Below are 24,787 nucleotides of genomic sequence, written 5' to 3'. Positions count from 1 at the left end.
TGCGTGGGTTGAATTTTGTAGTCAGTAAACGGATAAATTATCGGAAGAAGAAGCTCTTACTGGTTTGTTTAGTTACTACTGATATTCAAAATGATATTAATTCTTTTTTTTTCGAGAAATAAACAAATCGGCGAAACATTAAATTGTTTTTTTCTTGTAGTTTTTGAAATCGAAAGTAGATTGTCTATGTTTGGCTGCTTTGACGAAACGAAACAACTTTTTTATGAAAAGATTTAAATAAGAGGTAATTTGACTGTAAACTTCAATGTCAGATACTGCCAATTGCTGCTAAATGTCTTCGTATCATCACAATTTGTAAAATATATTGTTGAAACTGGAGAAAAGTGTAATCGTATCCGGATATAATATTTTGGGTAAATATCGAGCTGTGTTATGAAATTTTAACATTCAAGTAACATACATGATAGATATTATTGTAACAGAAATGATTCTAGAATTATTTTATTACACCTACATATAATCTATGTCAGACTCGTATTCTAGTCCTGAGGCATGATCTGAAAGTAAAAAGATGAAGTGACAGTCATACTTTGGATATTGTAATACTAGAAAGAATCTAGATCGTAACCTTTCTGGAATTTTGACTGGTTTGGATAATTTGCTTACGATTCAGGTTCGCAAAAAAATGAAACTGTCACCCATTCTGCTTTTCATGATGACACATGGCTTGATTTTTGCAGTCAGTAAGCGGAAAAATTATCCCGAGAAAGAGCTCTTACTGATTTGTTTAATTACTACTGATTTTAAAAATGATTTTATTTCTTATTTTTCGAGAAATAAACAAATCGGCGAAACATTAAATTGTATTTTCTTGTAGTTTTTGAAATCGAAAGTAGATCGTCTATGTTAGAGTGCTTTGACGAAACGAAACAATTTTTTTTATGAAATGATTTAAATAATTTCACCGTAAACTTCAATGTCAGATACTGCCAATTGCTGCTGAACTGTCTTCATATCATCACAATTTGTAAAACATATTGTTGAAACTGGAGATTTTGGCAGTATAAAAGAAAGTGTAATTCCGGATATAATATTTTGGGTAAATATCGAGCTGTGTTATGAAATTTAAACATTAAAGTAACAGACATGATAGATATTATTGTAACAGAAATGATTCTAGAATTTATTTTTATAATACATACATAGAATCAATATCAGACTTATATTCTAGTGCTGAGGCATGACCTGAAAGTAAAAATATGAAGTGACAGTCATTCATACTTTGAATATTGTAATACTAAAAAGAATCTAGGTAATATTTAGAAATTGAAACATAAAATTTTCAGTTAGAAATCGCACCAAAGGCTGTATCAAGGGTCTACATTTTCAAAATTTCCTTGTGGTGATACCCCAAACCCTACTTGCAGGAGGGGGTATCCTCCCACACCCCCCCCCCATATTGCCACTTTACAGTTTGATACATTTGCCCTTTTACCACCTGCCACAATGCCCATTTCAAAATCTGACTGCAGTTCAAAGCGGGAAGGAACACCCCTCCCCACACCCACCCTGCTACCGACCACGTAAAAATGGCTCAAACATTTTTTCAGCCCTGTCTGGGCCTGTCTGTCTACATGAATCAAAACGGATAATTGAAAGTACATAGACTTGGGGACTACTGACATGGTTTTGAAGGGGTTAACAGGTCTGAAATAGAATAAATGATGGTTTTAACTAAAAAAGAACTGCATTTATTAATATTGGTTATCTTTTCCGAAATTGGTAGCTAGTCCAATAACTTCTCTTAGTTTCAATGCGCAATTTTCCTGTCAGTGTAAACATTCATGACACTATATATTGACACTCAGCAACATTTACATATCTTTAAACGCAAAAGTAAGTATACTTTAAATTCACATCCCTTATAATATGATTGAACAATAACTAGTGTGTGACACGGTTATTGCCAGGCCCCTTATCTGTAAAATATCTGAACAGTTCTTTCGTCCATCCGTTACAAATTGTATGTGGCAATCCGCACTATAAAATTTCAATATATAAATTTTCATATTCAAATTTTATCATGTGCGAATATATACCAGCCGATAATTGCCTGTTTTGGTAATGCCGGAGGCAAATGTTTACTGGAAAAATATTTATAGTCATGGGCAGTATCTTAGTGTCACCTGTCAAATTGTAGTTTGTACTTTCAACATTTTTATTTTTGCGAACCACTCTTCAATTTTAGAGAAATATATTGGGTTTAAATACTTGTATAATGTCAATCAAAGTTTTACTAGGCACCGATTGAATGTCCATTTCATCTATTGTAACAAAATCTCTGTTCAGTTGGGGAAAAAAACTAAAACCAAACTGAAACTGGTAGACTATACTACCAGTACATCAATCATTAGCCGACTCTCAGGCCCTTCAGGCCTTTGATTTTTTGTATTTTTTGTCAGCATGTAAAATGCCATCCAAGACTAAAAATATATGAATCAAAAGTTTGTAGGCAGCACCTTATTATGTCTCCTACATGTAGTGGGGTCCATCTGTCTGTCCATCCGTCTGTCTGTCACAAAATTAGTGCAAGCAAGTCCTCCGACACCACTTGATGGAATTACACCAAACTGCACAGAAGTGATCGTTGCTAAGCCTTGTTGTTGATATTGTTGGCATTTTATGGTTCGATGATCTTCAGCAGAGTTATTGGAACTGAAAAACTGAAACTGTTTTATTTGATTAATCGCCTATTTTTACATAAAACATATTCAGTGGCGTTTTACAAACATAGAAAAATACGTTTAAAATTTTTTTTTTATTGCCCTTGATTCATCAAACTTTATTATGTTTTGTCCACTTCTCTTTTATTACTGGCTGGATTTCCACCAAACCTTACAGAAGTTACCTGTGCCAAGCCCAGATATACTTATCATCAAAATGTTCTTGTTCTTTGATTTTCAGCAGAGATATGGTCCTTAAATTTCTACTAAACCTTAAAAGAGTTATCAATGTCAAGCCTAGTTATACATATCACTGGCATGTTCTGATTCAGTGACTTTTAGCAGAGTTACTTCCCTTGATTTGTCATATTTTATTGTGTTTACACTACTTGCTGCATGCAGTTAGGCTGAACAACAAACCTCACGAGTGATTAGTATGAAGTGTAGTTATTAGCTCACCTGTCACAAAGTGACAAGGTGAGCTTTTGTGATCGCGCGGTGTCTGTCGTCCGTCGTCCGTCCGTGCGTGCGTGCGTGCGTGCGTCAGTCCGTAAACTTTTGCTTGTGACCACTCTAGAGGTCACATTTTTCATGGGATCTTTATGAAAGTTGGTCAGAATGTTCAACTTGATGATATCTAGGTCAAGTTCGAAACTGGGTCACGTGCCGTCAAAAACTAGGTCAGTAGGTCTAAAAATAGAAAAACCTTGTGACCTCTCTAGAGGCCATATATTTCACAAGATCTTCATGAAAATTGGTCAGAACGTTCACCTTGATGATATCTAGGTCAAGTTCGAAACTGGGTCACGTGCCATCAAAAACTAGGTCAGTAGGTCAAATAATAGAAAAACCTTGTGACCTCTCTAAAGGCCATATTTTTCATGGGATCTGTATGAAAGTTGGTCTGAATGTTCATCTTGATGATATCTAGGTCAAGTTCGAAACTGGGTCACGTGCGGTTAAAAACTAGGTCAGTAGGTCTAAAAATAGAAAAACCTTGTGACCTCTCTAGAGGCCATATATTTCATGAGATCTTCATGAAAATTGGTCAGAATGTTCACCTTGATGATATCTAGGTCAAGTTCGAAAGTGGGTCACGTGCCGTCAAAAACTAGGTCAGTAGGTCAAATAATAGAAAAACCTTGTGACCTCTCTAGAGACCATATTTTTCATGGGATCTGTATGAAAGTTGGTCTGAATGTTCATCTTGATGACATCTAGGTCAAGTTCGAAAGTGGGTCACGTGCCATCAAAAACTAGGTCAGTAGGTCAAATAATAGAAAAACCTTGTGACCTCTCTAAAGGCCATATTTTTCATGGGATCTGTATGAAAGTTGGTCTGAATGTTCATCTTGATGATATCTAGGTCAAGTTTGAAAGTGGGTCACGTGCCATCAAAAACTAGGTCAGTAGGTCAAATAATAGAAAAACCTTGTGACCTCTCTAAAGGCCATATTTTTCATGGGATCTGTATGAAAGTTGGTCTGAATGTTCATCTTGATGACATCTAGGTCAAGTTCGAAAGTGGGTCACGTGCCATCAAAAACTAGGTCAGTAGGTCAAATAATAGAAAAACCTTGTGACCTCTCTAAAGGCCATATTTTTCATGGGATCTATATGAAAGTTGGTCTGAATGTTCATCTTGATGATATCTAGGTCAAGTTCGAAACAGGGTCATGTGCGGTCAAAAACTAGGTCAGTAGGTCTAAAAATAGAAAAACCTTGTGACCTCTCTAGAGGCCATACTTGTGAATGGATCTCCATAAAAATTTTTCAGAATGTTCATCTTGATGATATCTAAGTCAAGTTCGAAAGTGGGTCACGTGCCATCAAAAAGTAGGTCAGTAGGTCAAATAATGAAAAAACGTTGTGACCTCTCTAGAGGCCATATTTTTCATGGGATCTGTATGAAAGTTGGTCTGAATGTTTATCTTGATGATATCTAGGTCAAGTTTGAAATTGGGTCACGTGCCGTAAAAAACTAGGTCAGTAGGTCAAATAATAAAAAAACCTTGTGACCTCTCTAGAGGCCATACCTTTCATGGGATCTGTATGAAAGTTGGTCTGAATGTTCATCTTGATGATATCTAGGTCAGGTTTGAAACTGGGTCAACTGCGGTCAAAAGTAGGTCAGTAGGTCTAAAATTAGAAAAATCTTTTGACCTCTCTAGAGGCCATATTTTTCAATGGATCTTCATGAAAATTGATCCGAATGTTCACCTTGATGATATCTAGGTCAGTTTCGAAACTGGGTCACGTGCGGTCAAAAACTAGGCCAATAGGTATAAAAATAGAAAAACCTTGTGACCTCTCTAGAGGCCATATTTTTCATGAGATCTTCATGAAAATTAGTGATAATGTTCACCTTGATATCTAGGTAAAGTTCAAAACAGGGTCACGTACCTTTGAAAACTAGGTCAATAGGTCAAATAATAGAAAAACCTTGTGACCTCTCTAGAGACCATATTTTTCAATGGATCTTCGTGAAAATTGGTCAGAATTTTTATCTTGATAATATCTAGGTCAGGTTCAAAACTGGGTCACATGAGCTCAAAAACTAGGTCACTATGTCAAATAATAGAAAAAACGACGTCATACTCAAAACTGGGTCATGTGGGAAGAGGTGAGCGATTCAGGACCATCATGGTCCTCTTGTTCATACTATCGTCATGCTGATTAAATGATGTTCAGCTGAGTCATGATATTTGATTGTCAAATTCTTTGCCTTTTGCTACTTCTCTGGTTGGAACTGCTGGTTTGAATTCCATCAAACTTCACAGGAGTTACTACAGCCAAGCTTGGTTGTGTACATGTATTTCATTTGAATGTTATGGTTCAGTCATTTTCTTTAAGTCAGTTTGCAATTTCGGCATGGTATAAGGAGGGAGACATGTTTATCATGAAACAACATTCTCTAGTTTCATATAATTGTTTGTTAATGTACCAGGTACATTAATTTTTAGATATACTGCAAGTCTAGATTTATAGTAACTTTACGATTTGTGTATAAATAACTGAATTTGATTTTGGTTACACAAAAATATTAGGGTAAATGCTGTATATTTCAGACATTACACAAGTTTGAGATGTGTAAAACACTCGTGTTCCTGCTGTCAGCTGCCCCCAATGATAAGGTTTGTAATGCCAGATTTCTTATAGACAAGCTAGCTTCACAACACAATTTCAGTTATGTACAGAAGTCAGTAAACCTATCCCGTGTTGTTAGATATATACATATACATGCTGGCCAGTATAATCCTGTTCTCTACAAGGAAGTGACAACTTCCCCACATATAACAAATGTACTGGACAAGTGACTTTAGACAGATTGTAACCAATCATTGTCCAGAAAATACATCTTACTTGGGGTTTGAACATATGATCAAAGAAAGTATGCCTCGCTTGCAATTTAAACATGTGATCTAGAAAAAAATTGCCTTGCTTTGGATTTGAATGTCTAGTGTTTTACAATGAGTTAAAGGGATTGGCTTTCTTGCATATACAAACTGGTGGTAAATAATCACCATTTTCATCTATTTTGTCTTTTTTTCATGTACATGTCATTTAACATTTCAGTATGATATTCATTAATAAATCATTGTTATGAAGACCCTTAGGAAGCGATTCAAAACAAACAGACTAAATTCATATTTACCGTTTCTTAAATCCACAAGTTCTTGTCCCCACAAATTGAAACCATAAGATGTTAAATGATTTCAGTGTACCTAGCATTATGTGTTGCTATAATGAATATTTTCATGTATATTCTCTACTATATGTTTGTGACACAGGAGGAGACAGTGGAGCCGCCATGGATACGTCCAATTGTTAGAGGTCTTGATAATATACTGAGGAGCAAAATTGGTATAATAAATTTCCTTACACACTTAGTTCGCTAAAATTAAACTTAATACAATCAATGAATCATACTTTTCTTTATCCTTCATGTAGAATGGTCTTTGCATATTTGCCAGAGTACTTAGAGAAAATGCAAAATAATGTCTGTTTGGGCACCTTGGATCTTCATCCCCCATTGTGACTTAAAAGGAAACAAATGTGAACAAAAGAGAAAAAAAGAACAAAATAATTTGCATTAATTTCTTCTTTGTTTTATTGTCAGTTATTCTATATCTATTTTATCTATCCAATCGCGGACGTTCATTTGCAACACGTTACCGTACAATATATTACGGTATTTGGACGCACGTGCATACAAAAATCCTGTATTTTCTGTATTTGGACGCACGTGCGTACAAAAGATCCTGTATTTTCTGTATTTGGACAGTTCAACAGTCCCATGTTCAACATACGATAAAGCCCGAAACGCGTGAAAATGTTCCGAATGTAAATCGGATGAAGTAGGCGCTCTACGTACAGATCTTGAAATTGAATTGTTGTTTGTTTGTTTGTTTACAACACACTAAAACGATTCAAGTGATGGCAATGCTATCTGATTTAGAACAAGTTTCAGAAGAAGAAGAACAGGTATTCCCAAATAGAAATTAAATAGATCTAGATATAACTGGAAGAAAATCTTATTGATTGGAAAAATCTATTATTTTGTCACAGGTTGAGAAAATTTTGAATGGTAGTGGCTAGGGGTCTGGTAACCAGACCTATAGACAGCCCGTACAGGAAAACTGCAAATTTAGCCTTGTCCGCTCTCTAAATCCAACAGTTTTCATCCGATCTTCACCGAACTTGCTGACAATGTTTATGGGCATAATATCTCGGCATATTATATGAACACCTGTGGCAGCGGGCGGGCGGGCGGCATCAAAAGCACGCTCTCTAATTCAGTTTTCGTTGGATCTTCACCAAACTTACTGACAATGTTTGTGGGCATAATATCTCAGCCAGATATTATAACCACCCAAATCGCCAAATGGCTGTTGTAGGGAGGTTGCACCATATAATTTATTTAATACTGATACGCAGAAAAACATTCAATGTATTACGTATATTACGTATGAAGTGAAATAAATATAGAATAAAAAGGTTATTTAGGGCCTAACATTGTTCTGTATAATATACCAAGCTGGGAAAATACAGGAAAGGCAGGAATACAATATTCAGTGAAACATTTTTAATTTAAACTAAGATAAAATTGATATAGAATAAAAAGGTTATTTAACATTGTACTGTACAATACGAGATATATTTGGACTCGTACCCAGCTGAGAAAACCATATTGGACTCGCCTAGCGGCTCGTCCAGTATGATTTTCTCAGCTGGATACTCATCCAAATATATCTCCGTATTGTACAGAACAATGTTAAATAACCTAATAATAATGGAAATCTTATATTTCAATTTTTAAAGCTTTCGGTAAGAAAAGTCTTTAATTGAAATGAGCTCACATACTAACCTAAATATTACAAAGCAAGATTGTGCTGCATTGTCTGGCTATGTTAAGGTGCCCCATAATGATAATCAGCAGATTCCTTGTTATGATGTATTCCCGTGTGCTGTATAGGCATTCTTATGCAGTACATTCAGCCAAAAATAAGAACATGGCTTTCAGTACCAACCTAAAAAGCCAACATTGCAAGCAGAGAATACGTGACAGAAAGTAAATTAGTGATTGTTATTACTGGTCCACTCCTGTAACATTCACCACACCCATTTTTCAGGTCCAACACAGAGAGAACCTGCTCTAAAGCTAGCATCTATGATGGTACAAGTGTGTGGTATATACTCTATACAGCCACCTTACACATATGACTTTAAACTGTTCCTGCTCACTACACATCTATGCTGTGTAGAAGTAAGAATGGTCCTGGAAGATCAAGATCTAACACTGGTTTGTACACTTATGTCATTTTTGGTCCATCCATCAAGCTTACACAGTTATATGACTTCAAACTGTTCTTGCCAACTACACATTCTGTGACTTGTAGACTACACATATATGCTGAGATTAAAATGGTTATAGGACTGGTATATATGCTTTATTTGGACTTGTATCAAATTTTATAAAATAGTGATTAGAGACCAGTCTCAAACTTTTGGCACCTGATTGGCTGTTTTTTAACACAATTTTTTATATTGACCAATGGTAATGTTACATTCTTAGACTGATCTCCAAACTCTGTTTTATCACTGTATGTGGGTCTCATAAAATTTTTGACAACCAGACTGGTCACTTTGAGGTAAAATTCAACACACTCGTGGTTTATCAGTTGGACTAAAAGATAAGAAGGATTCTGTCTTTCTATACCTCCATCATATTTGGTCGATAAAAATGATATAGGCAATTCATTTCTGACAGTCCAGTGTGCCCACTGTGTTTATTATGTAGATTGTGTTTGTTTGTCCTGTTTTTCTTCCATCACTGGTAAAACAGTATGGACAACTGTAATAATGGTGACATTAATTTTCTTAGTATTACATTGTAGGCTTCAGATAAAGGGAGATTACTGTCATCATGTTATACATTCTTGGAAAACGTGATTAATCATCTGACATCAGGGGCCACAATTGATATTGATGATCGGCAAGTGATGCAGCTGCACTGTGCAATGGTGGGAGCCTTTGGTGCAGTGATACACTTCCTAAAACGTGTTTCCATAGATACAAATGTTCAGGTAATTAATCTGTAAGCTAAAAGAAAGTTTTCAGTTAAATGGTTCTGAAATTTGAATTGAAAGAAAGATTCTTTCAATGGTCATAGCCTTTGGTAAAGTGATAAATTTCATAAAAGGTGCTGCCATAGATGGAAATGTTCAGTAAGTAATCTAAAAACTGAAATAAAAATGTTCCTGGAAATAATTTCCGAACTTAGATATTGAAAGAGCCTTTTGTAAACATGCTTCCATGGATATAAATGTTAGTTAACCTCTAAACTTAAAGAGTTGATCAGACAGAAACAGTGCACTGTCTTGATTCCTGATGTGACACACACCAACAAAAAACAACATTTTAAAAGCTCAGTTTTTCCTAGCTATAATGCCAATACTATTGATCTTAACAAAATATGTGTTAATTTCAAGCAAATTATAATTACAGTGGAATAGTATTATACTGGCTACTGTACGAGTGCTGGGAGCGTGGATGGCTGAGGAGACATCAGCATTGAGGGAGGAAATTTATGAGCTTATACCTTTCTTAATACAGATCAGGTAAGGTCTCTTGATACAAACTGAATGACATAATATAATTTAGGCACTGCTAAGAAGTCTTTTAGTCTAGAGGCTATGTACAGGGTAACATTGCTTGCTGGAGCATTGACTACCCAAGTACCAGGGCTTACACAAGCAATTCATGTGTTCCCCAGCCGTTTTTCCTCATATTTTCTATGTTTGGACCACTTTGAAGTCTTGATAACTTGAATTGCATTTTGCTTATCCTCATGCAACCCAGAGCAGTCAGTATATTAATGTATCCATTTTATAAATTCACAGGCTTAGAATTTACATGTATGTGCATACAAAGTAAATCATGATACATTATTATAAGTGTCTCTGTTAAAAGTTTGATTACTTAATTGAGTGACGCACTTCACATTCACCTGTGTGGCCAAGTGGTTAACCTTGCTGACTTTGAATCATTCCCCCTCCCTGCTGTTAGTTTGAATCCTTGCTAAGGTTGTAGAATTCTCTCATTTGAGGAAGCAATACATGTGGCTTATGGAAGGTCAATGGTTCTACCCAGTGTCCACGCATGCCTGAAATAATGTATGGAATGACACCTGGGGTCTTCCTCTGCCATGAAAGACCTGTAACTGTGTTGGTGTGATATTTATACCAGCAAAACACTTCACGTAAATATATATTGTTTTTGAACCATGAAGCTTTTCATGTGTTTTATTTTCATCTAACATCTAAATGTTCTGAATTTTGTCACCCAAGGCATTTATTGAAATTCATAACAATGTCTTTCATGTCCTCTTACCTGTACAAATATAAAATCTCATCTAGACTGATGTCAGACAACAGTATCTATTATCTTTCATTGCAGTAAAATGTGCATACCCCCTGACAAAATAAGAAATAAAGCTATTGAATCCAGTATTACACAAGGGGAAAACAGCGAAATTGATACAGAGAACAAAACCGCACTAGAAAGTGAATCAAAATCGAATAAGGACCTGGATAGTAATGAGAATATCAAAGACAGTGTTGAACAAATGGTTGTGGACAGCAGTGAAGATCTCAATAAGAAAATGAATGGTGTGACAGTTTCAGACACTGTTACTGATAAAGATAATGGTTCTATAGACAAAGTAGAATGTAATGGGGAAAATGTAGCTTTAAGTAAGGGATCAAAAGATGAGGAAACTGCATTAGAACAGTCAGATAGTCAGGGTGGTAAGGAAGAAGATAAAAAAACTGATAATGAAAAAGATCATGAAAATTCAGGGACTGAAAATGTTGAAAATGATAAAGATTCTGTTGAAGAAGTAAATTCTGTTGAGAACGCAAAGAGAATAAGTGACTCTAGGCTAGAGAAGGAAGTTCTTAATGTTGCAGAACTTCAAGAACTGCATGAAAAGGCAGATATTTTACATTTTCTGTTGCCTGCATTGTGCCATCTGACGGCGGAGGAAGAACCTCGACATGTCCTGTTGAACTGTGGAGGTCTAGGTGTGCTTGATTTGTACATGTGGCGGCAGTGGGAGAGACTAGTTGAACAAGAAAACCTTAGAGAAACATTGGTAAATTTTTATAAGTGGCCTTTGTTTCCTGCATTTGGGAACAGGCGCCTCATATATTGAAAAATAAAACTTTTTAGATTTTGCTTCATTTGAAAGTCATAAATCAGTTGTTTTATCCAGAGATGAGATCATGACACAAACAGAGGTTAAACCATTGCCTACAAGCAAGCATTACATATCAGGCAGTTGTATGGTTCTGATACATAGCAGTTAGCTGTTGACTTTGATATCAACTGAATCATTGGATCTATGTAATAAATAGTAATCAGCTTGCCTATATTGGTCTGATATACCAATGTTTCCTGGGTACACTACTCTTGACATCTATACATAATCCTCCAGAATACTACATTGAATTACATTATCAATCTCTGTTTTGTGTCTAGGTATAGAAAACACGTTGTCTGTGTCTGTTTTTGGAGTCCTATATGGAGCACTATTGTCATGTCCTAGAAGTTACAGTTTAATTGGCACATTGTCCTGTAAATATTAAAGGGAGTTGTGGTTGTGTGGTTTGGATGTTAGCTACTCAGTCATGAATTGGTTGAGGGTCCGAGCCTCTGGGGTCTTGACCTCTCCTCATATGACACCAGTACTACTTTTTCTGGGAATCAAACTAGGAAGTGATTCAAAAAAACTTCAAGCTTCTATTACAATTTTGGCAGCAGTTAGTCAAGTCGTTAATTTGATTGTATCCAGATTTTTATAACATAGAAATGTTTATTTTTATGGGGAAAAAAGTAAGTAAATAAATAATTATGTCCTTTTTCCAGTCCAGTTTGGTGATCTTGTGTAATATATTCCTGAACTTGATCATAGTGGAGCCAGCACTGGTACCAGAAAACCAGGAATTCTGTCATATACTGCTCCTTGTCTGTAAGGGTATACACGTTGTTGGTAAGTAAAAGTTACTTGAGTTTTTCAGATATAGTCTTGCTGTAGCTGAGCAACATGATACGCTTTCACGAGTTAACACATGTTGATGTTTCACGAAGTTTAATGATTTTACAGTATTTAAATGATGTTTTCAGAGGTCTTTCACACATGTATGATACATCTATAGATTCTTGGTGTGTAAGTCTATTTATGTAAGTATGGTGGCATCATTAATTTCATGGGCACGAAATTTAGTGGTTTAGGCCAGAATGACTAATACACGGCTATGTAGCTTAATGATTTCAAAGTAGTTGTGATTTTGTTAATTGCTTTACTTCATTTTATGCTATTTCTAAGTCCAAAGGCCAATGAAAAACTACTGAACATTGTAATTTTTGCTGTATATTTCAGAGCTTGATCCAGATTATATAGTGTTATGGTCACATATGATAACACTGGGGTTGATGCTGATCAGGGCCCTGCACTCTAACATTGGTAAGTTTAAAACTTTAAACATTGATGGATATGGGCTCAGAGTCTTACACTTAGTAAGGTAGTCATGTTTTAACATTCTGAATATAGGGTTGACCTTAAAATAGAAACTATTCTGACTCATTTGTTAAACACTTTTATCCTTTTCTATCAGGTTACAAGATACCTATGTTTTGAATTGATTGTGGTTGACTTTGTGAAATAGCCACTAGACCTAAACATATACTAGTCTGTTATAAGATTCCTTTTGTTTCCTTACCAAAGCTGACATTTTGAACCTCTTTTTAGCTCATCTGATTTTTTGAAAAAAAATGATGAGTTATTGTCATCACTTGAGCGGTTGTCGGCGTCGGCGTCTGCGTCGGCGTTGCCTGGTTAAGTTTTATGTTTAGGTCAGCTTTTCTCCTAAACTATCAAAGCTATTGCTTTGAAACTTGGAATACTTGTTCACCATCATAAGCTGACCCTGTATAGCAAGAAACATAACTCCATCTTGCTTTTTGCAAGATTTATGGCCCCTTTTGTACTTAGAAAATATCAGATTTCTTGGTTAAGTTTTATGTTTAGGTCAACTTTTCTCCTAAGTATCAAAGCTATTGCTTTGAAACTTGGAATACTTGTTCACCATCATAAGCAGACCCTGTACATCAAGAAACATAACTCCATCTTGCTTTTTGCAAGATTTATTGCCCCTTTTGGACTTAGAAAATCAGTTTTCTTGGTTAAGTTTTATGTTTAGGTCAGCTTTTATCCTAAACTATCAAAGCTATTGCTTTAAAACTTGCAACACTTGTTCACCATCATAAGTTGACCCTGTATAGCAAGAAACATAACTCTGTCCTGCTTTTTGCAAGATTTATGGCCCTTTTGGACTTAGAAAATATCAGATTTCTTGGTTAAGTTTTATGTTTAGGTCAACTTTTTCTCTTAAACTATCAAAGCTATTGCTTTGAAACTTGCAACACTTGTTCACCATCATAAGCAGACCCTGTACAGCAAGCAACATAACTCCATCCTGCTTTTTGCAATGATTATTGCCCCTTTTGGACTTAGAAAATCATTTTCTTGGTTGAGTATTATGTTTAAGTCAACTTTTCTCATAAACTATCAAAGCTATTGCTTTAAAACTTGCAACAGTTTTTCACCATCAGAAGTGGACACTGTACATCAAGAAACATAACTCTATCCTGCTTTTTGCAAGAATGATGGCCCTTTTTAGACTTAGAAAATCATGGGTAGGACAATATTTCTATTACACAAAAAAAATCAGATGAGCGTCAGCACCCGCAAGGCGGTGCTCTTGTTTACTGGTATTGTTCAACTGCATTATTATAGTAAAGTGTCACCTTCTATATGGATGTGCATCATGCATGAGTATTTGTGATAGATCTGAGACCTTAGTATACACAAGTATTGGACATATGATTTTGTCTAACTATATAACTGTTCTAAAAGGCTTCCTTGGCTCAGTTTTTGTGAGTTTGAGCCCAGCTCATGTCATCAGGTGAGGAAGTTGGCTTGTTGAAGGTCAGTGGTTTAACTCCGGTTCCCATTCATGCCTAAAGTACTGTCTAAAGCACTTGTGGTCTTCTTCTATCATTAAAGAATTGGAAAATTGACACATATGACCTAAAATTATGTCCATGTGACTTAAAACCCAACAAAAATAACAATACAGCTGTCCTAAATGGTCTCTATGAATGACTGGTTTAATTGTTAAGGTTACTATCTCTAAAACATTTGTCATTGACATGAAAGATGAAACTAACACTGCAGGGAAGCTATCCAGCTGTCTCTAGGAAGTCCAGTGGCTTTTGGAAGTCCGGTAGCTTTGGAAAGTCCAGTGGCTTTGGGAAGTCATTTGACTCTGGGAAGTCCAGTGGCTCTGGGAAGTCTGTGGCTCTGGGATGTCTGGTGGCTCTAGAAAGACAATGGCTCTGGGAAGTCTGGTGGCTCTGGGAAGTGCAGTGGCTGTGGGAAGTGCAGTGGCTCTGGGAAGTCTAGTGGCTCTGGGAAGTCTGGTGGCTCTGGGAAGTCCAGTGGCTCTGGGAAGTCTGTGGCTCTGGGAAGTCCAGTGGCTGTAGAAAGAGGGTGGCTCTGGGAAGTCTGGTGGCTCTGGGAAGTCCGGTGGCTCTGGGAAGTCCAGTGGCTCTGGAAAATCCAGTGGCTCTGGGAAGTCCGGTGGCTCCAGAAAGATGGTGGCTCTGGGAAGTCTGGTGGTTCTGGGAAGTCCAGTGGCTCTGGGAAGTCTGGTGGCTCTGAGAAATCCAGTAGCTCTAAGAAGTTCAATGGCTCTGGGAAGTCCAGTAGCTCTGGGAATGCTCTGGGAAGTCCGGTGGCTCTAACAAGGTGCTAGTCAGTGCCTGAAATATTGCCAAAAGTCTGAAAAAGGCACCTGGGATGTATATATGTTATGTTGGGAAGTCAGCCATAATGTCTGAAAGTTAAAACATAATAGCAAAAAAGGTCCATACTTACAGTAATATACTTATAATATACAGAAGCATTTTTTAAATTCTTACATTAGAACAATTATGTTTTGTTTAGACGAGTTTCTAGAGAAGGACAGTGTGGACAGATTCTTTGTGTCCTCTATACGATTCCTGAGTGGGGCGTACACGGCCAAACACAAGAAGAGACAAGCTACACTAGACATCATAGATACATACAAAATGGCATGGGAACAAATATCACAGACATGGTTCCTCAGTATGCAAGGTGAGACCATGTGTCATACTGAGAATTGTCCTACAATTTTTCTGTAAATCTTGAATGTCATACAGTCAAACCTGTATTAAGCAGCCATCAAAGGGAATGACACAGTTTGACTGCATAAGGCAGGCGGCTGTTTAAGCTAAGCAGCTTCTTAAGCCAATTTGAAATTAGAACAATCAGTTTGCAAAATTAACTGACTGACAGCTTAAGGTAAGTGGCTGGTTAATATAGGTGGCTATAAAGGTAGTTTCAGCTGTGTTGAAAAATTTATGTTGAATCACTGTATTTTTGTAGAAAATCAAAATGATATGTATGACAAGTTCTCTTTCCAGTTGCATATTTCAATTTCAGTGAAATATGCATGATTTTATTTGTAGGAGTATTAAATAGACAGTATAACGGAGTGTTTTTCGTAGTCAACTGTCAAAGTAGGAGTAGACAAGTACTGAAATGCCTATTTGTCAATTTGAAATTTTTTGTGTAACAGATGGTGACACTGGAGGAAATGATATATGATTCATAATAATTATGTAAGAAACATTTTATGAAATTCTTATTTCAATATTGACAAATTGCTGTACTTTAAAAGATTTATGACCACTTGTTTTCTTTTATTTTTTCAGCATTTGCATACTGCGTGTCTGCATATCCAGATTTACCCGGCATCGTCTTAAAAACTGCTTGGTTACCTGGCCTTCTAAAAACACTCACAGACGTTAAGGGTTTGTATAGTTTTGAAAGATATTGTTACTTCAAACTTATTTAGTTCACATCAGTTCCAGAGCAAGTTGTCTCAGCTTATGTTTTATGTACTGTGACACTGCTTTCTGGATGTCGGCCAGTACTTGGCCTTGGGAAGGAATATTGGAAGATGCGATCCAATTTTGCTCTTGCCAGGGAGTTGCCTTCCTTGTCTGTGTAATTGTTTTTCATTTCCTCTTTAAGTAGAAAATTGCTGCAGTGTCAGTTTTTTACGAATTGTGTAACATCATCCAAAGGAACAAAAAGGAAATAGCTATTTGCCAAATTCTGGTTGTTTTCTTGTTATTATGACGTTTGAAACAACAGTTAGAAATGTTTTGATAAGTCTATAAAGTTTATCCATCACACAGCTAAGAGCTTAAAGTTCTGTAATGCAAATTTTATTTAAACATATGAGCCTTAAATAGGAAAAGATCTTAAAACAAGCCAAAGATTAATAACTTCAGAAGTTTGAATATTGACTGCTTATATTTCAGCAAATTCTGTTGCTGAGGAAACTAGGAGTTGTTTCTTGCTGTTGTTAACGGCAGTTGCTAAGGTGAATAAGTCAGCAAAATCTGTGATAAGAGAGAAAGGAGGACTGGATCTAGCCAGGTATACTTGTTTTCTGTAAATAAATGTATTTGTTGCAGCTTTAGTAATATTCAAAAGAGTTTAATTGTTTGACAATTTGATAGAAGACTTCAACCATTTGTACCATATATAGCACATTGACGATTTGATAGAAAAACAGTAACCTTTGCTCCCATGTGTGTCACCTCAGCTATTTGATAGCACACAGTAACTATTGCCACATATGTGTCACCTCAGCTATTTTATAGAAGACAGTAACCTTTGCCCCATGTGTGTCACCTCAGCTATTTGATAGCAGACAGTAACCATTGCCCCTATGTGTGTCACCTCAGCTATTTGATAGCAGACAGTAACCATTGCCCCTATGTATGTCAAATCAGCTATTTGATAGAAAACAGTAGCCATTGCCCCATGTGTGCCACCTCAGCTATTTTATAGAAGACAGTAACCATTGCCCCCCATACTTGTCATCTCAGCTATTTTATAGAAAAAACAGTAACTATTGCCCCCATGTGTGTCTCCTCAGCTATTTGATAGAAAACAGTAACCTTTGCAACAATGTTTGTCTCCTCAGCTGTTATATAGAAGACAGTAACCATTGCCCTCATGTGTGTCACCTCAGCTTTTTGATAGAAAACAGTAACCTTTGCCCCCCATATGTGTCACCTAGTAAGCTATTTGAGAGAAAACAATAACCTTGGCCCCCCATGTGTGTCATCTGAGCTTTTTGATAGAAAACAGTAACCTTTGCCCCCATGTGTGTCACCTCTGCTATTTGATAGAAAACAGTAACCTTTGCCCCCATGTGTGTCTCCTCAGCTATTTGATAGAAGGCAGTAGCCATTGCCTCCATGTGTGTCTCCTCAGCTATTTGATAGAAAACAGTAACCTTTGCCACCATGTGTGTCTCCTCAGCTATTTGATAGAAAACAGTAACCTTTGCCACCATGTGTGTCTCCTCAGCTATTTGATAGAAGACAGTAACCATTGCCTCCATGTGTGTCACCTTAGCTATTTAATAGTAGCCTTAATATTACTAACATTGAGAGAAGAGTCCCTTTACACCTGGCACACTTAAAAAAAAACGGAAAAAAATACTGGAAATGGAGTGTCTTCTTTACTTTACACTATCCTGCCACTAACATTATTAACAGTCTTTTGAAGAAATCACCCAGATGGGCTTCTTGTGATGACTTTTAATAAGCTTAACAAATAAATAAGTATATTGCAGTGTGATAATTGCTGTTTTACTTTTATATAATTTCAGATCATTCAAGTCCCCAGAGTTACAAGAAATCCTTCAAGCATCATAAACCATAGAAACATCTACCACTGGTAACCATAGAAACATCAACCACTGGTAACCATAGAAACATCAACCGCTGGTAACCATTTAAAAGGAAGAAGAAGCCATTGTTCATTTTATTCAAAGGCCTGCTGCCATATTCCACAGAGCTGAGTGTTCAAATATCTACTTGAAGAACATGATAGTTATATAAGATGTGTGTTTGATAAAAGATATCAGAGACTGAGTCTGTCAGTACATTGTTACCTGTACAGTCATACCTGTCTATAAAGGCTACAGTTGGGACAACCCAAGTTAAGATTAAGTTAGAAATTGAATAAATGGTCTTTAAGGCCAGTTAGTTTTTGTTAACGGGTGATGTTTAACCCAGAGTTAACTGCATAATTATCTTTATTGTTGTGATGAAAACAGTTTAAACAAACACCTCCATTTGAAACAACCAGTACAGTAAAAAATTAGGTTGCTCAATGATACAAATTTTGGGCAGCCCAAATATTGACTATTTTTAAATGGTATATATATAGAAACAACAAATACTTAAAAGTTTTATATTTATTTATCAGATTGATTTTGTTTTATTTTTTCCACTTTTTAAAAAAAAAAATGTGCTCAGTTTTCAGCACATGCTCAGACTCCCAATTTTGGTCTCCAAAATATCTTCCCAGCCCTGCAAAAGGATATTATAAGTACATTTGTAAGTGCATAGTTGATTCAATCTGATGCAGACAATTACCGATGTAGGAAGCTTTTTTTAATCTATCATCAATAAACAATATCATTAGCGTCTCAAATACATCAACATACAAACAGTTTACATAATTGGAGAATATATCCGGGCAATTCTCACAGCGTGCAAACGTTTTGAATTATCTGTTCCATCCTGATTGAGAAATGAGCAGAAATTATTGAAACATGTGCTCAAATTTAGGAATAGATTAATACACAGAGAATAGGTAACATGCTCAGGCAACCAAGTTATAGGCTTTTAATCCAGCCATAGTAATTTCATATAGAAAGTCAAAAAATGATAGCCCAGACTCAAGTGGGCTTGGTTGCTGAAGTCATCTAGTATGCTAAAGCAAGTAGTGTTTCTCTGTATTGATTTGCATACATATAAATACACAGATTGGTTTGTATTGTGAATATACAGATGCAATACAAATTCTCTACAGAGTGTTCTACTGGAAACATTTAAGTGAAAATCTCTTCTGTGTGCTTCTTTATTACATGCAGAAACAGTACTTCTGCCCTTTTACAACACTTTATTATAGAGGTGTTTGCTCTTTGGAGGTGGCGTAAACCGAGATCATACTGAATTCTTCAATTTGAAAATAAGAAAATTAAGGTGGATTTATATTTGGCCTTGTGTGTTGAACCATGTATTTATTGAACCTCATGTAATTATGCCCCCCTTCGAAGGAGGGGTATATTGTTTTGCAGATGTAAGTCGGAATGTAGACTAATCCGTTTCTAGATGATAAATCAAGAATGCTTTGGCCTAGGAACATGAAAGTTGATAGTGAGGTTGGTCATGACCAGCAGATGACCCCTATTGATTTTGAGGCCAGTAGGCTAAAGGCCAAGGTCACAGTGACCCAGAACAGTTAAATCATTTCCAGATGATAATTTGAGAACACTTGGGCCTTGGATCAGGAAACTTAATAGGGAGGTTGATCATGACCAGCAGGTGACCTCTATTGATTTTGAGGTCAGTAGGTCAAAAGGTCAAGGTCACATTGACCCAGAACAGTAGAAATTTTGGTTACAGTGATCAAATAATTTCTGTTCCTTGTGCAATTACTGAATGCATCAATGGGGGGGGGGCATTTCATATTCTACAAGCTCTAGACTTGTTGATTATAGTTTGATAAGGATTTCAGCCGATACCATATGATCTACAAATTCAGAATTTCCTTAGTTAAGAGGATTTGACATAATTCTGTTACATTGTATAGAAAAAAAACAAAACCATCTTTATGATTTTTCTGTTAGATATTTATTTCAGTAAATGATTTAACCAACTACAAAAGAGTGTGTTTACTTAATGAGAAATAGGCACTTGAAATAAACATTGCTCAAGATTTCTTGATGTCAGGGTCTAAGGTTATAATAAGTTTGAAGACCAGTCAAAAAGTTCTAGCACCTGATTTGTTGTTTTGAGCACAGTTTTACAACTGACCAATGGCAAGGCTGCATTTCTAGGCTGGTCTACAAACTTGAGTCTATTATCTTGAACCAGTTTTTTGTTACATCTGTTAAGAGATTTTGATATGTATATTTTTGCACTTGTTCTTCAATGTTGCTATTGGATATTTATATAACTTTTATGTGTTTTTAACTAATGCAGATTTTTGATTGTAAAGTATTTGTTTTTTGATTGTTGTGGATTTTCAAATATTAAAACATCAGAAAAAATAAGACAGTATTTTCTTTTTACTGATATTTTTTCACAGTAAAAGCACATGGTCACTTGTGATGTATAATACATGTCAAGGTTTGACTACTCTTGCGCCATTAGCCAAGACACAAAACTTTACAGTTCAGGTAATGGACCCCATAATGACACTCTTCAGTTTATTCTCATTAGGCATTTCAGCATTCATTGGATATAAATATGGTTCATACTGTAAGATTCTTTCACTGGTTGTAGGTGCAAATGGGAATTTTGGGCTTTGAGGGTAGCTGTTTAGGCGGTAACGAGGCTCTACCAAGTTACCGCATAAACAGTTACCTTAGAGTCATTTTCTTGCATACCATATACAGGAAATAATAATGAAAATAAAATCAATCGAACGGATTTCATTTTAGAACTATTTCGTACATCAGCATATTTAAACAAAGTGTGGGAAACTTATGTCCATAAACAGGAAAGACGTCACGACAAGCAAATCATTAGTGTTGGTTGCATCACTGGTGAAGTGTGTCTGATCTGACTTATTATGCGTAGTAGTGTATATACAAACCAACTGTTGTTACATGTTCATGTTAAAGACTCACACTGTCCGAGATTCCTCTCATACATGTACTTTGCTGCTTTTATCAGTCGCTGGTCATCTTCGATATGTAAGCAATGCTTGGATGTGAACAACATCACTTCTGTATTCATCAGCATTGAGTTTAAGCAAGTTACAATGTTACGGGTTCAAGACCAGGTTTCTTCTAAATAGGTTTTCTCCACACAATCTTCGACACCTTTAGTACATACCTTAAACACATGGAGATTTTTAGCCCACCATCATCAGATGGTGGGCTATTCAAATCACTCTGCATCCGTGGTCCATTGTCCTTCCGTCCGTTAACAATTTCTCGTTATCGCATCTCCTCAGAAACTACTGGGGGAATTTTGACCAAACTTTGTCAGAATGATGTATTGGTACCCTAGTTGTGTCCCTCTGAAAATCAGACTGGTTCAACAATTTTTGAGTGAGTTATGGCCCTTTGTTTATTTTTAGCTCACCTGTCACAAAGTGACAAGGTTAGCTTTTGTGATCGCGCGGTGTCCGTCGTCCGTGCGTCCATAAACTTTTGCTTGTGACCACTCTAGAGGTCACATTTTTCATGGGATCTTTATGAAAGTTGGTCAGAATGTTCATCTTGATGATATCTAGGTCAAGTTCGAACGGGTCACGTGTCCTTCAAACTAGTCGTGGTCTAAAAATAAAAAAACTCTTGTGACCACTCTAGAGGCCATTATTTCACAAGATCTTCATGAAAATTGGTCAGAATGTTCACCTTGATGATATCTAGGTCAAGTTCGAAACTGGGTCACGTGCCATCAAAAACTAGGTAAGTAGGTCTAAAAAAAGAAAAACCTTGTGACCTCTCTAGAGGCCATATATTTCATAAGATCTTCATGAAAATTGGTCAGAACGTTCATCTTGATGATATCTAGGTCAAGTTCGAAACTGGGTCACGTGCCATCAAAAACTAAGTCAGTAGGTCAAATAATAGAAAAACCTTGTGACCTCTCTAAAGGCCACATTTTTCATGGGATCTGTATGAACGTTGGTCTGAATGTTCATCTTGATGATATCTAGGTCAAGTTCAAAACTGGGTCACGTGCGGTCCAAAACTAGGTCAGTAGGTCTAAAAATAGAAAAACCTTGTGACCTCTCTAGAGGCCATATATTTCATGAGATCTTCATGAAAATTGATCAGAATGTTTACCTTGATGATATCTAGGTCAAGTTCGAAAGTGGGTCACGTGCCATCAAAAACTAGGTCAGTAGGTCAAATAATAGAAAAACTTTGTGACCTCTCTAGAGGCCATATTTTTCATGGGATCTGTATTTAAGTTGGTCTGAATATTCATCTTGATGATATCTAGGTCAGTTTCGAAAGTGGGTCACGTGCCATCAAAAACTAGGTCAGTAGGTCAAATAATAGAGAAACCTTGTGACCTCTCTAAAGGCCATATTTTTCATGGGATCTGTATGATAGTTGATCTGAATGTTCATCTTGATGATATCTAGGTCAAGTTCGAAACAGGGTCAAGTACGGTCAAAAACTAGGTCAGTAGGTCTAAAAATAGAAAAACCTTGTGACCTCTCTAGAGGCCATACTTGTGAATGGATCTCCATAAAAATTGGTCAGAATGTTCATCTTGATAATATCTAGGTCAAGTTTGAAACTGGGTCACGTACCTTAAACAACTAGGTCAGTAGGTCAAATAATAAAAAAACCTTGTGACCTCTCTAGAGGCCATACTTTTCATGGGATCTGTATGAAAGTTGGTCTGAATGTTCATCTTGATGATATCTAGGTCAAGTTTGAAACTGGGTCAACTGCGGTCAGAAACTAGGTCAGTAGGTCTAAAATTATTAAAATCTTTTGACCTCTCTAGAGGCCATATTTTTCAATGGATCTTCATGAAAATTGATCTGAATGTTCACCTTGATGATATCTAGGTCAGTTCCGAAACTGGGTCACATGCGGTCAAAAACTAGGCCAGTGGGTATAAAAATAGAAAAACCTTGTGACCTCTCTAGAGGCCATATTTTTCATGAGATCTTCATGAAAATTAGTGAGAATGTTCACCTTGATGATATCTAGGTAAAATTCAAAACAGGGTCACGTACCTTCGAAAACTAGGTCAATAGGTCAAATAATAGAAAAACCTTGTGACCTCTCTAGAGACCATATTTTTCAATGGATCTTCTTGAAAATTGGTCAGTGTTTTTATCTTGATAATATCTAGGTCAAGTTCAAAACTGGGTCACATGAGCTCAAAAACTAGGTCACTATGTCAAATAATAGAAAAAACGACGTCATACTCAAAACTTGGTCATGTGGGAAGAGGTGAGCGATTCAGGACCATCATGGTCCTCTTGTTATGATTTACATAGATTTATATAGGGAAAAACTTTGAAAATCTTCTTGTCCAAAACCACAGGGCCTAGGACTTTGATATTTGGTGTGTAGCATCATCTAGCGGTCCTCTACCAAGGTTATCCAAATTATTTCTCTAGGGTCAAATATAGCCCCGCCCCAGGGGTCACACGGTTTAATTATATAGACTTATATAGGGAAAAACTTTAAAAATCTTCTTGTCATAACCAACAACATTCAAATTCAAATTTGGACCTTATGTATAGTTTTGAGTGGCTAGATGAACCTTGACATGAGTTGACCTTGATCTTGACCTAGTGACCTACTTTCACATTTCTGTAGCTACAGCCTTCAGCTTTGGACCACATGCATAGGTTTGTGTACAGAAATAAACTTTGACCTTGACATTGACCTAGTGACCTACTTTCACATTTTTGAAGGTACAGGCTTCAAATTTGGACCACATGCATAGTTTTGTGTTCCGAAATGAAATTTGACCTTGATTTTGACCTAGTGACCTACTTCCACAATTCCTAAGCTACAGCCTTCAAATTTAGAACACATGCATAGTTTTGTGTACCGAAATGAACTTTGACCTTAAGATTGACCTAGTGACCTACTTTCACATTTGTCAAGCTACAGGCTTCAAATTTGGACCATATTCATAGTTTTGTGTTCTGAATTGAAATTTGACCTTGATTTTTACCTAGTACCTTCTTTCACATTTCTCAAGCTACAGCCTTCAAATTTGAAGCACATGCATAGTTTTGTGTACCGAAATGAACTTTGACCTTGAAATTGGAGTAGTGACCTAATTTCACATTTCTCAAGCTACAGCTTCAAATTTGGACCACATGCACAGTTTTGTGTACCGAAATGAACTTTGACCTTGATTTTGACCTTGATCTAGTCTTGAAATTTGGAACATTCAAAAATGGCTCAATAGTGGGCGCCAAGATCACTCTGTGATCTCTTGTTTAATAATCTTTCTCATATATATTGTTACAGATGTGGTAAATTGTTACACTATTCACTATTAATATGTTGCCGCATTTTTGTGTTTTTAGAGATATTTGGCATGACTGCAGATTATTGGAAGTAATATTTCTATTTTAGCGACCAATTGTAACCTGTCGGCCATGATTCATTTTACAACTTCCTTTCATTTTCAAATTCATATAAAACAAATTAACATTTTTACCAAGTTTGATGCTTTTCCAACAAATGGCGCGATTCTATGAAACTGAGTCACCTTATGTTTGCATTATATGTGTTTCTGTACCGCATAAAATGTCCATAAATCAAAATATTGTATATGTACATCCAATATTAACACATTATTTATTGCGGAGTGAGTATTGTGGAGTGGGTTTGTATATTGGACATTGTGAAGAG

General features: G+C 36.3%; 1 protein-coding gene across 1 annotated transcript in view; it reads left to right on the top strand.

Moving 5' to 3' along the window:
• Positions 1 to 20,482, top strand: part of LOC123548581 (neurochondrin-like) — a 32,804-nt gene extending 12,322 nt beyond the window's left edge. Inside the window, exons 7-18 of the mRNA XM_045335955.2 lie at positions 5,753 to 5,818; positions 6,476 to 6,548; positions 8,318 to 8,487; positions 9,083 to 9,271; positions 9,693 to 9,805; positions 10,644 to 11,340; positions 12,114 to 12,237; positions 12,628 to 12,711; positions 15,256 to 15,426; positions 16,047 to 16,145; positions 16,662 to 16,779; positions 18,026 to 20,482. Coding sequence (XP_045191890.2) covers positions 5,753 to 5,818; positions 6,476 to 6,548; positions 8,318 to 8,487; positions 9,083 to 9,271; positions 9,693 to 9,805; positions 10,644 to 11,340; positions 12,114 to 12,237; positions 12,628 to 12,711; positions 15,256 to 15,426; positions 16,047 to 16,145; positions 16,662 to 16,779; positions 18,026 to 18,071 — 1,950 coding nt within the window. The 3' untranslated portion in view covers positions 18,072 to 20,482. The remainder of the gene's footprint in view (positions 1 to 5,752; positions 5,819 to 6,475; positions 6,549 to 8,317; positions 8,488 to 9,082; positions 9,272 to 9,692; positions 9,806 to 10,643; positions 11,341 to 12,113; positions 12,238 to 12,627; positions 12,712 to 15,255; positions 15,427 to 16,046; positions 16,146 to 16,661; positions 16,780 to 18,025) is intronic.
• Positions 20,483 to 24,787: the final 4,305 nt, after the last annotated feature.

Source organism: Mercenaria mercenaria, chromosome 6, assembly GCF_021730395.1.
Source record: "Mercenaria mercenaria strain notata chromosome 6, MADL_Memer_1, whole genome shotgun sequence".
Taxonomy (NCBI): domain Eukaryota; kingdom Metazoa; phylum Mollusca; class Bivalvia; order Venerida; family Veneridae; genus Mercenaria; species Mercenaria mercenaria.
The sequence above is the reverse complement of the archived record's forward strand: the minus strand, read 5'-3'. Positions and strand labels throughout refer to the sequence as shown.